The 12523-nt window shown below is 40.7% G+C and overlaps 1 protein-coding gene across 1 annotated transcript in view; it reads left to right on the forward strand.

Annotated features, from left to right (window-relative positions):
• ttc7a (tetratricopeptide repeat domain 7A) overlaps positions 1-12523 on the forward strand; it is a 77365-nt gene that overhangs the window by 62300 nt on the left and 2542 nt on the right. The window contains exon 19 of the mRNA XM_067421401.1: positions 657-859. Coding sequence (XP_067277502.1) covers positions 657-859 — 203 coding nt within the window. The remainder of the gene's footprint in view (positions 1-656; positions 860-12523) is intronic.

Raw genomic sequence — 12523 nt, forward strand, 5'->3', positions numbered from 1 at the left:
TATCTTGGAAGCACTATAATGAACATATAAGTTTTCCAAACAACCTTCTTTCTTTGTGTAATATCTGCCTAAATTATCCTACTAGTGATTCTGTGTACAAACACAACTACACGACAGGCAGCAGTTGATATAAGCAGTTTTTGTTTTGCTGTGGTGAGCCCTAAATGCTAGAGCTGCAGATGCTTGTACAGGGCTCTACACATGGCCTTATTTAGACATGAGCATGAATATCCCTCTATGAGCATGAGTGTGAGATTTAAGGGTAGGGGGGAAGGTAAGCTTGCATTTGCGATTGCAAATATGTTGCCAAAGGTGCATTTTAAATCATCTGGACAAAAGGCTGCATTCGTGCGACTCTCCTGATGTGAACATGATGAAGCATGTTGATATTCACTTTTTTACTCTGAGAGAGTAGTAATGCTGTGGCAGCAGATACGTCTTTCAGAGTGTTGATGTTCCAGATGGCTGTGTCACGGCTGTGAAGTGCACTCGATTAGAGATAATCTCACAAAAAGCAACAAAGCAGTCAATGAAAAAAGAGAGTTGTAACTAATAATATAGTTTTTAGTGTAATGTCACAAAACAATTATACCATCAGAATGGTTTATCATTGTTCTCATTTATCTCTTTTATGTTTTGTGATGCGTGCTGACCAGGGGAGTTGTTCATTGCTGACGGGCGGATGAAGGAAGCTCAGTTCTGTGTGCAGGAGGCAGGAACTCTCTTTCCCACCTCACACTCAGTGCTTCTGCTCAAGGGTCGCGTGGCTGAGCTTAGGGGCAGCGACACGGAGGCCAAGAGCCTGTACGATGAAGCTCTCGCCATCAACCCCAGAGGACACCACATACTGCTGCATCTGGTAAGTGACATGCTCACTTTTACATCTGGAACCCTAAATCTAATAGATATCACTTTCCCCAGTTGATTAATCACATTATATTAAAATAATAACTACTGAGCTTCTTAATGCACTGCAACATTGACATCATGGCCTGAGAAGTACTGTATATGGCCTATGAAGCTAAATCTGATGATTTTACATGGTTCCTTCTGAAAAGCCAAAGAATTTGGTGATTTAGTACCCCTAAGATTCATAACTGCTTTGAATGCTGCCTTTTATAGTTGATGTTTTTTGTCTTCTTCTTTTTTTTATTTTTGCCGTTTAATGTTTTATTCTATCAATTAAGATAATTAGTTTTCTGTAATGTATAATTATGCAAATGATGCATTATCTAATTAAATATGTATGTTGCATTAACATTTCGAGAACAGAAATTTAAATGTTAGTTAAAATCCGAAAATGTTTTTTAGAATCAGAAAATACTGTCAACAGGGGTGGAAAAATAAAATAAAATAAAAATCATATTAGGTAAATATTGTTTTTAAGTGAAAAACAAGTTTAATGTTTTTAACAAAACAAAAAGCTAAATAAATATATATAGAACAAAAGCACATAACAAAATTCATAAAACTTTAACTAAAATTAAAATGAAAACAGAAAATATAAAAAATAAATGTTACTTTATAATATTAATACCAGTAAATACTATAATTGTATATAATAAAAACACTAAAATAACACATTATAAATGATCCACTGGCCTGAGAAATGTCCTTGAAAATCTGCCATTTTAGTTAGATGGTCAGATGTTTTTGCTTCCTCTTCTGATAATTTTCAAATCATGTTAGAGAACAGGGTTATCAGGTTTAACACAAATGTGTGGAGTTCATGCAGCTTCAGTGCTGCTGTTAAAGAGGGGGGAAAATATTAAAATATTATGAATTCACATTAATGTATTTTTCATATCATACAGCTTTGAAGGTGACTTGGAATATGATGATTGAGCCATTGCATATGCAACTTACTGTACATACAGTACAGTACGTACATCTTAACAACCCACAGTGATGTGTGCTAACATTAGCTCTGCCTCCACTCTCTGCTCTCATTGTGACTGCATAATGTCAGGCCCTTCATTACTCATCTTCACTGGAGTAACCGGAGTGAAGCTAGGCCATTTTCTCTCTATATCTCGCCAATCAGAGCATGCGTCCCTGCTATTTTTGGACAAAAGACGTACAATATCAATTCCCTGAGCTGATGAAAACTAATTCTGTTCTTGCTGGTGATGCCCTGCATAGTTCACACACACAGCCTGTCTTCATCAGAACGTCACACCACTGATTTATCTGTCTTGAGCTGCTATGATTGAACTGAGGAAGAGTTTTTGAGGGAATTCTCTGACTTGATACAATTTCATTACTATACCTGTGACTAGAGAGACCAACGCTCTCATTATGCCTGTCCTTCCTCTGAGAGACCATGTATTTCAGAGCCTGTGGGTTCACACAAAAATAGAAAATTATTACACAATTTACTCGGACAAAATCCGGTAAATCTCATGGAAACATTTTTGCAGCATGCAACAGATACTTTCTTCTTTAATGTGACGTACATGTGAGTGAAAAAGATTATTAAAAAATATAAATTTGTTGGGTGTTAGCTATCCATCAGTTGTTGATTGGATGGAGGTAGATCTGAATGTTGTCAGAGTTATGTATAGTTTCATTGTGTTTTTGTTCCTGTTTTTGTTTTTGTTTCATGTGTTTAAGTTCCTGTATAATATATTATATGTATATTTTCAGTTTAACATTCTCCATACCCTTGTATGTTTCCTTGGTTAATCATTAGTTAATTATTATGTTCACCTTTCTCTCATTTAAGTTCCCTTGTTAATTCTGCATATACTCTCTGTTCAGTCCTCGCCCTGGCGTTATGTGGTAATAATTATGGTAAATGGACTGGATTTATAAAGCGCTTTTAACAGACCTATTGCCATCCAAAGCACCTCACATTCACCCATTCATACACCGATGGCGGTGTCCGCCATGCAAGGCGCCATCAAGCTCGTCGGGAGCAGCTGGGGTTAGGTGTCTTGCTCATGGACACCTCGACACTTGGTCAGGTGGAACCGGAGATCGAACTACCAACCTTCCGGTTTGTAGCCAACCTACATGAACCACTGAGCCAATTATCTGCATATTCTTCAAGTGTTTATTTAAAGGGACATATTATGCCTCTTTTCACAAGATGTAATATATGGTGTCCCCAGAATGTATCTGTGAAACCACCCAGATCATTTATTATAGCTTGTCAAATTTGCTCTTATTTGGGTATGAGCAAAAACGTGCCATTTTGTGTTTGTGTCCCTTTAAATACCAATAAGCTGCTGCTCCCCACTCCCCTTCCAGAAGAGGGCAGATCCTTTACATGAGCTTCGGATCAACAACTAAACAGGCAAATCTCACTCAGGCAAAATGTCAGAAATAGCCAGGTGTGGAGTGCAGTCTTGCATGCTTGAACTGGTGTCGGACAGAGATGAGAGACTCAGGAAGAGGTTGCAACTTTTAGACTGCACCTCGATGTTTCTCGAAAAATGAATTTCGAAGGTGAAAATTAATATTCAAATTTTTAAAAAAAAGGGAAAAAATGCCTGCAGTAGTAGAGGCGCGCACATGGGCTTCAGGGACAGGTCACAGGAGTTACTGCTGAAAGTTGACGCGTCTTGCATGGAAGATGGGAGAAAGTGCAGAGCCCAACTCGGGGAATAGAGGGAATATTCAAACGTTTTTTAGCAATTTTGACAGCCTTAGTGGGTACGTAAAAAAGTCTGTCATCTGACTATACAATGCATAATAAATGTGTGTTTATGAATTACACAGATGGCAAATGTTTTCAGGATAAAACTAATGACATAGCTCTAGTCTCTGTGAATACAGTCAGAGACTATGGTAGCTTTAGCCATATTAGCTTTACAGAATTCTAGAAAGTTCATTCAGAAAGGAAATTTGCACACATTTACAAAAAACGAAGCCCCAACCTTACTTCTTCTGGATATGAAGTTAGAGTAAGAAGCGTTGGTATTGGCCCATCCTTCAGAAACAAATTTTCCACAAATCCATCGTTGTACTGACCCTTGTTGGTGTAGCAGTCATGTAAAATTATGTGAGCAAATATATAACATTTGACCAACATTCTTCAGCACATTTCCTTCAGAAATGTAATCCAACCATGGTGTCATCATTGGCTCGGATGCCGGGAGACTATAGAAACTCATTTGTTTGTTGGTCCAACAGAACATTTGTAATGTTTTTTTGGCACAGACATTGTAATACACTAGCTAGCTGATACAGCGAGTAAACTGGCGGTCTCTGTGGTTCTCACTCAGGGGTGTGTCCATACTAAAAGGACAGATCATCAGCAGTTTCCCTACTCTTACATAGAAGTAGGGGGAATGTGGGGAACTGTGGACACACATCTGTGTTCAAACACCTTATCAAAGGGAAGTTTGCATAATAGGTCCCCTGTAAAGTACTTTTGTTTGTTAATTACGCATCATGCATCTCCTTGAGACCACGATATACGTGACAGAAGAGCTGACCCAAAAACGTCCAGAAGATGAAGAAATACTGTATATGGAGGACTATCTATAGCTTTATAACTAGGGGCACTAGGAGGATGATACTCTGAAACAGCTTCTGGAGCGGGATGGTTAATGTCTACAGTCAGATGTTGTTGCTGGGGGTGAATCACCATCCCTTCGGCAAGTTTGTGGAATACCCCTTTTTGGGTATGCTCCAAGAGTCTCACTCTGCGAGTTATTGAGAATGTCACCATTATCAAACCCCTTCAAATTATCAAATCTTCTCACTGCGCGATCCAGATGTATAATTTCAGCCCAGAGAGTCCCAGGCAACATGACAACTCTTTCTCTGCAGACCTAAGTTAGACACCTGAATCTGCCATGGACAATAGAACCTGAGTCAAGGCCCGCCACGGACCACGTGCAAGAGCCAGACACCACTTCTGCCCCGAGGCCAGACACCAGGTCCATTCTGCAGTTATAGTGGGTAGTCCTCTCTAAAGCTGAGAAGCTTCTCGACGGAGCCATCTCCCACCCTTGTTTCTGCTCCCGAAAGAACTCCAAGTGCCCACCCTTGTTTCTGCCCCTGAAAGCCCTCCAAGTGCCAACCCTTGTTCCTGCCCCTAAAAAGCACTCCAAGTACCCCACTAGACGATCCTCTCCCTCCCAGTCACCTTCCCAGCCTGTTGTCTCAGTCCTCTTTGCAATTTCGTCCAACTCTCATGGCTCACCTGCCCTGCTGGTGCCATAGCTCCCCGGCTCGGCCCTTGCCGCACTCACTCCTGCCAGCTCTTCTGCTCCACCTCGGGTCACTTTACCACAAGCTCACCAGCTATGTGTGGTGGCTCTCCTGGCTGAATCTCGGGCCTCCAAGCCCATGACTCCACCTCAGCCTGTCAGCGCTAATTCCACTCCGCCTTGGCTCTGCATTTCCTCAGCTATGTGTTAATTAAAGTACCTTTGTTTGTTAATTCCGCATAATCCATCTCCTTGAGACCACGTGACAGAAGAATTGACCCCAAAATATCAGGATGCTTTGAGGAACATGTTGAAGACTATCTACAGCTTTACAACGAGGCACACTGGGATGATAATACTGTGAAACAGCTCTTCTGGAGCGGGATGGACAATATCCTCAGTCAGATGCTGCTGTTGGGGGAGGATCACCGTCCTTTCGTCCTAATAAGAACTGTTTGAGCACCAAATCAGCATATTAAAAGAATTTCTGAATGATCATGTGATGCTGAAGACTGGGGTAATTATGCTGAAAATTCATCATGAAAGCTCACACTTACAGCATATATGAATCTGTTTCTGTGGTATACTCATGGATGTGTATACGAGTCATTACTCAGGGCATCTGGATGGGTGTTTTTTTATTTAGGGATGTCAGCTTAGGTGAGTCAAACAGTGTCTCTGATCTTGTGTCATGAGTTTAAGCACACTGAGCACTGTGACTCAGCACCTCATAATTTTCTCTTTTTGCTTAAACGTCTGCCATCTTCATATCTCTGGGTCCTTTCTCTGTGTTTCTATTGCTTTCACCCTCCCTTTTTTCTCTCTCTGTCTTCTTTACAGCCTTCTTCCATTGGCCTGTCAGTTGATTAGATAATGCAAATACATTATTTATAACACTTCACTCCTTCTCAGGCCTTTATGGGATGCCTAGCAACCAGGCAATTGTATCATACGGTGCAAGAGAGCTGATAATGAGACATAGAACCAGTGTTAAGGCCGTTTCACACAAGATGTGACATGCGTTAAAATCAGCCAAGCACGAGCTGTTGTTGCTTTGCTCATTAAGTACATTCAAGTCACCAATGTACCATGTTGGATTCGGTCTGCCAGGATGCTTTTTATTGTATTTTGTATTTTGAAAACTACTTGGTAAGACTGCTTATTCACTCCCAAACTCACAAGTCAGGGCTACAAAAAAAATAATCCAAGGCATTAGATATAACAGAGAACAAACTGACATCAACAACTCTAGAAAATATGGCACAACTGTGACATTATGAAGAACATATCGTCCCACCAAAAAACAACATCTAAGTCTGGATAAACTTTGATAAAGATGCCGGCCGTCGCCATCTTGGCAGCGTGTCACTCCCGGATAACAGAAAATGGGCAAAGAGGCGGGACATGTCTGGAGCTGAGGTGACATGATGACTAAGGCCATGTCCACACTAATACATTTTTGTTTGTAAATGCATCTTTTCCTCTCTGTTTTGGCCTTCCGTCCACACTGAGACAGTGTTTTAAGTCAACGGAAAAACGGAATAGCTTTTTGAAAACACTCTCCAAAGTGGATACATTTGAAAACGCTGTCTTCATGTCGTAGTGTGAACTGTGAAGACGAAGGTATTTGAAAATTATGATGCATGTTCACTCAGTGATGCATATTGTACCAATAGATATATGTATCTTTATACTGCTATTGTTTGAGTTATGTGCTATTCACTTTCACATAGTTGCTAAAATATGTTAATTTGCAGACTTCATATCACAGTCCTGCAAGGATGGCAGAAAATTTGTTTGCATTTACTGTCCTGTAGCAAAACACGAGTGGAGTTGTGTTGTAGACCTAACATAAAGGCTGACCTAGTGCAACCTGGACGCATCAGTGAATGGTGAGATATTTTGCTAAATAAAATGATCCTGCCAGAAAAATTGTGTGATAACTGTGTGAAAAATTGTGGGATAAGTCTGTATCATCTCAGTAACATTTATGAGGTTATGAGGAAAACGTTAGTGTGGACAGAGAACGTTTTAAAACGAAAACTCAGTTTTTAAATCTATCCGGATTAATGTAGACATAGCATAATAGACAGCAGACAAATGGCTAGTAGTCATTCAAAGTGGCCACGCCCTTCATTTTGCAGAACTTTAAGGCTTAATATAATTTAAACAAATTAGTTATAAAAAATCACCCCCTCACAGTTGTCATGAAGGGCAAAATATAGACCAAACCCACATTTTGTACCAGAATGTTAAAAAAAAATTCTGCTGTAAAGCTGGGCATTTTAACATGGGGCTAAATGAGATTCTGCTCTCTTTTGGAGTGTCTCAAGCAGCCAGTCGATGAATTGCAGTTTAAGTCACTTCCATATTGGCTTCAAGAGAAACTGGGTTGGTTTATAAGTGTCCCAAAAATGTAATAGACAGAATTGATGCTGTGTTATATCACTAGAGTGCCCGTTTTTCTAACATCACTGCAAATAGGCTTTACATCAGTTGTCTCAAACTCAACTTGGGTTTGTTGGAGGTACAGTCTGGGTCAGGCTAGGCCGCATCAAGAGCATCGAGAGATGCATATCTGAAGAGCCGACTCTTTTTTTGAAAATATAGCCTATAGAAATAAAGAAACAGAACAGTGAACCAAATTCTGGGTCTATTTCTAGTTGGGAAATAATAATTTTGGAGCTATTTGCAATTTTGCAAACAACATGTGTATTAATTTACATTAAATATATTATTAGTCTCGAGATTCTTCGCATTAGTGTATAAATGCATAGATCCACTGTTAACACTCTAATTCCTTAAGGGGTGGGGGTGGGGGGGGGGGTTCTCCAGGCGCTCTGGGTTTTTTCCGGAAAGACTCGGTACAGCCTATATTTCTTTTAGAAATATAACAAAACTAAAGACTTTAGAGATATGAAGGATGCAATACTACTCTATAGGTACTCAAGATTGACATGAGATTGACTGAAACTGAGTGTTTCACCCCCCCTTTAATGGTATGGTGGTAGAATTTTTGTAAACCAAAGGTTCTGGGTTTAATCTGCTCTCATATAGTTTGTTTTTCTTCTTCATTATAATCAAAGATGTTCATCAGTGATTGTATTTTTAATTTTTAATTTTAAAGTCTCTCTCTGCAACGGCATTAATCGATAGATTGACACTCTCGTCTGTGTGTGAATATTGTGCACAAGCCAAAAGAGAACGTAAACCCCTACTTTGAGAACTACTTTGATTTGATTGGCCATCTCAATCATTTTGAAATTGACAAGTGCTGTTAGAACACATTCATTTTGTCTGTTCCGCCCATGGATTAACCTCACATTATGTTCCTGTCAATCACGCGGTGTCAACCAATTATACTGCATGAGGGAGGGACAAACCAACTCTCTCTCACAAACACACACAAAGTGAGGCAGTGTGCAGTTTTGAAAATAAAAGTGTGGCAAACGCGACACACAACGACTCAGCAAAAAGGTGCGTTTCAGAACACCGTGGGCCGCACTAACACTTAACTTTGATGTAGGGGGCCACAAAAAATCATCCCGCGGGCCACTTGAGGCCGCGAGTGTGAGACCAATGCTTTGCATGGAACATAAATCAATATTTGCATAGTCATATATGTGCATAATAATAAGTTATCGCTCTCCCACATGTCCCACATTGTCCCGCAAAATCAAATCTGTTGATATGCAACAGAGCAATAATAAGGTCACCTTCTGAGCAGATGAGTTTGTGTGGAGAACCAAAGTTCAGAGTTCAAGAGGAACAGCAAGAACATGAGTCACTGCATGAGTCAATGTTTTGGCTTCTGTGTTTTTCTAGTTGTGTGTTTGTACAGGAATCAATGGTTTTTCTATGGTATTGTTGTCTGCAACACATTGTTTGTACACTGTGTGTGTATTGTTTGCCTTGTAGCTGACACTTGTAATCGTAGCTGGTCTCAGCTGGATCGGATAAGCATCCCGTTGGATTAGCAGAGTTCAAATGTGGGGCCACGACCCTATGGCAGTTCTTAAAGTGCCACCTCTGCTACATCTGTATATAAAATTAGCCAGTTTATGCCAATTGTGCTAGCCTTAAATCTGTTTATATTTTAACCGCCCCTTCTTGTGCCCTACTGTTTAGTCGTCCAGCTATAAGACTCATAAACACCAGAATAACCAGAACAGCCTCTTTCTGAGCTGTGATTGGTCCATGGGCCTGTCAGTCTGTGTATTCCTGCAGCTATGTTATGCTCATTCTTTCAAAACATGCCCTGCCTGTGGCTGCTTTTTTCAGTGTTTGTGAGAGCCTCATTTCCTGCCTCACTTTTCTCTCCCTAGCGGAGTCATTCTCTCTGATGTGCTTTTGAAGTGCCTGCATAATCAGCGGTCATGTGCCACCACCCAGAAATACAACTGTATGTGTGCTGAAAGAGGGGACGATGAAATGGAATTGCAATGAGTAAACCATGCTGTTCTTGCTAGGGTTAGGGAAAGTAACACAATTTAACTCTAGGCATACACACCAATTCACTGTACACATACACAATATACAGCACGTACAGTAAATAAATAAAGGTTTCACAATTTATCAGTTTATGCATTCTCTTGGAACGGTTCCAATGACCTTGTTTTACTGTTTTAAAGTGAACTATTGTAAAGTAAACTATAGAAAAATCCGAAATGTACATTTTTAATCTTTGATCATATTTGATATATTTTGATATTTATGTATTTGCCCTCCACATTTATTTTAATCAGTGGAATCATAATTTCATTAAAAAGTAAAACATTTTCCAAGTAATTTTTAGTTGAATAGAAATTTTGTTCAAAATAATCATAAAGCATTTTCTACACCGTATTTCACAAAAAAAACACAATTTTTTAATGCATTTTATGCATTAAAATTGTATGCATCAAAATAATTCATGTTAACCTACACTGTAAAAAAATGTAGGTCTCCAGTTGAAAATGTTCTCGTGACTGATCAAATCAAAAAATTTCAGTTGGCCAAATTGAATTTCTGTGAATTGATACAATTTAATTCACTGAAATTCAATTTGACCAACTGAAAATTCTCAATTGGAGACCTGAATTTTTTTTAAAGTGTACATACAAAACTTTTTAATCTAATATTTACTTTTTGCCCTAGAATGATTTAAAACAATATGTTAAATTGTTCTCTGATATCTACATAGAAGGTATGTGGCTTGTTTAAGGGCAAAACATTTCCAGATACAGTTTTACAGGTCCATTTACAACCCTAAAAATTGTTCCTAGGATGTAATGCTCATTTTTTGCCTTATTTGGAAGAGTCATGAATATTAATGTTGAACTCTGCTCTGATTGGCTTATTTCAGCAGCTCACACAAGTTCAGTTGTTCAGCAAAGCGGCTCGTGAGTCCTGACAGAACACAGACCGACTAAATGACACTTTAAACAAGGGATCATTCACACTGCGTGACTGTCACTTGCGTGCACGAGCACCGATTTCCCTATGATCTCAGGCATTTTTGTCGATGATTTTGCAAAACCTGTCGGCGAGTCAAAATTGGGGCTAAGATCAGGCAGTTTGAACTCAGCTTTAATTTCACTTTTCATGGACCTCCTGTTTGTTTTCGTTAGTCACATGTATTACCTGTTCTCATTTGCCGCCACTCATCAGTCACCATGGACACCAACTCATTCATCAAAGCTGTGTGTCGTTTTTCAGTCATAACTGTGTATTTATGTTCCTGCCTGTGTCTGTTGCCCTGCCTGTCTACTTGTTGTATCTAGAATCTTCATCTTTGTCTGCTTCCCTGCAACCTCCCGTGACAGACTGGACCAAGAAAATGGATTATGCAGCTTGATTTGCTGCAGTGCCTTGTGAGAGCACAGATTTTTTTTTTTGTCTTTTACTGGAAGTATTTTTCGTCTACCAAAAATGTTGTCTCGCAATCACCGGCCTATGACGACGAGACATTTATTTGTTTGTGGAAGTTACCCTACTCACCATTGTCATGTCCAGTCTCCTGTCATCCCAGAGCTCAGCCAGTCCTCCAGCCCCACTGCTGCTTGCCGTCCTGCTACGTCCCTGGAGATTCCCTGACAGGATGTCGAGCCACAAGTCGAGCAACCATCCGCAGCACCTGTAGATCCTGCGGCTCTGCCTCCAGCCATGTATGCTCTCGTTCCATCTCAGCACCTCCAGGGATCCAAGTGACTCCATGTTGATCCCTCATTCCACCAGCTCCTCTTGGTCTGTAATCGCTCTGCCTAAGCCATGGACATCCAGGCCGTCCCCTGTGTTCTGTCCTTTCCCCCCTATGGGCTCCTCCCTCCCTTCTGGGTCGCCTCTGTCCTCAATCTCCCAAGCGTCGCCCCTATCCTCGGATTCTCTGGCTCCACCTGCGATGCTCGTCACCTGGGTCTCCTTCACCAGCGACGTCTCTTGGCTCCTGCGGTCCTCTGTCTGCACCTACAGGTCCTAGGCACTTGTCTCCGCTGGTCACCACCCAGATGTCGATGGCCACAACCACAACACCTTGGCGCCATCCACCTTCATCTCTGCCATGGGCTGTCGATGCTGGAGAGTTCTGGGTCTATGCCAGCGGACTATTCCCCCCATGGCCATCGTCCCATCATCACCATACCTCTATTCAGTTGTCCAGCTGTGTATTTATGTTCCTGCATGTGTTTATTTTGGTGTCTGGTCTACGTTTAGGCCAGAGGAGAACTGGCACCCCGACTGAGCCTGGTTTCTCACAAGTTTTTCTGGTTCCTTGCCACTGTCGCCTTTGGCTTGGCTTTCTCAGTTGTGGACACTAAAATTAAGATCTTCAACTAAATATGATGTTATTCAACTAAATATACAAATAAAATAAATTGATTAGGTCTTATTTATTCTATAAACTATAATGCTGATCATCTGCCAACATCGCTGTATGGTAAGTTGGAATGGGCTGATAACATCACTGTTTTCTCGTCGAGTTTTGTTGCAATTTTGTCCTGTTTGGCACTGTGAAGCTGCTTTGAAACAGCTTCACTGAAGCATCATTGTAAAAGAGCTATATAAATAAAGTTGATTGATTGATTGATTGATACCTTGCATTTATTGTGCTTTTACACTTGGTTCGATTGCCTGGACTGAACCAGAGTTCGATTGCTCCCCCCTCCCCCTCTCCCTGCCCCCGCTGGACTGTGTTCATATTATATCATTTGTGTCAGAACCGGGGGTTCCTTTGCGTCATAAAAGCAGCCGCTGTTTACCCGGTTGCTTAGTAACGACAGCGAGCGTGAAGGCGGCGAAATGCATAGCGTTGCTCCCGTCACTTTTATATTTTTGAACCGTTGGTTTTGTTACCAAAGCTTCAGTATGCAATGGCACTTGCGTCT

Source organism: Pseudorasbora parva, chromosome 17 (genome assembly GCF_024679245.1).
Source record: "Pseudorasbora parva isolate DD20220531a chromosome 17, ASM2467924v1, whole genome shotgun sequence".
In the NCBI taxonomy this organism is placed as follows: Eukaryota; Metazoa; Chordata; class Actinopteri; order Cypriniformes; family Gobionidae; genus Pseudorasbora; species Pseudorasbora parva.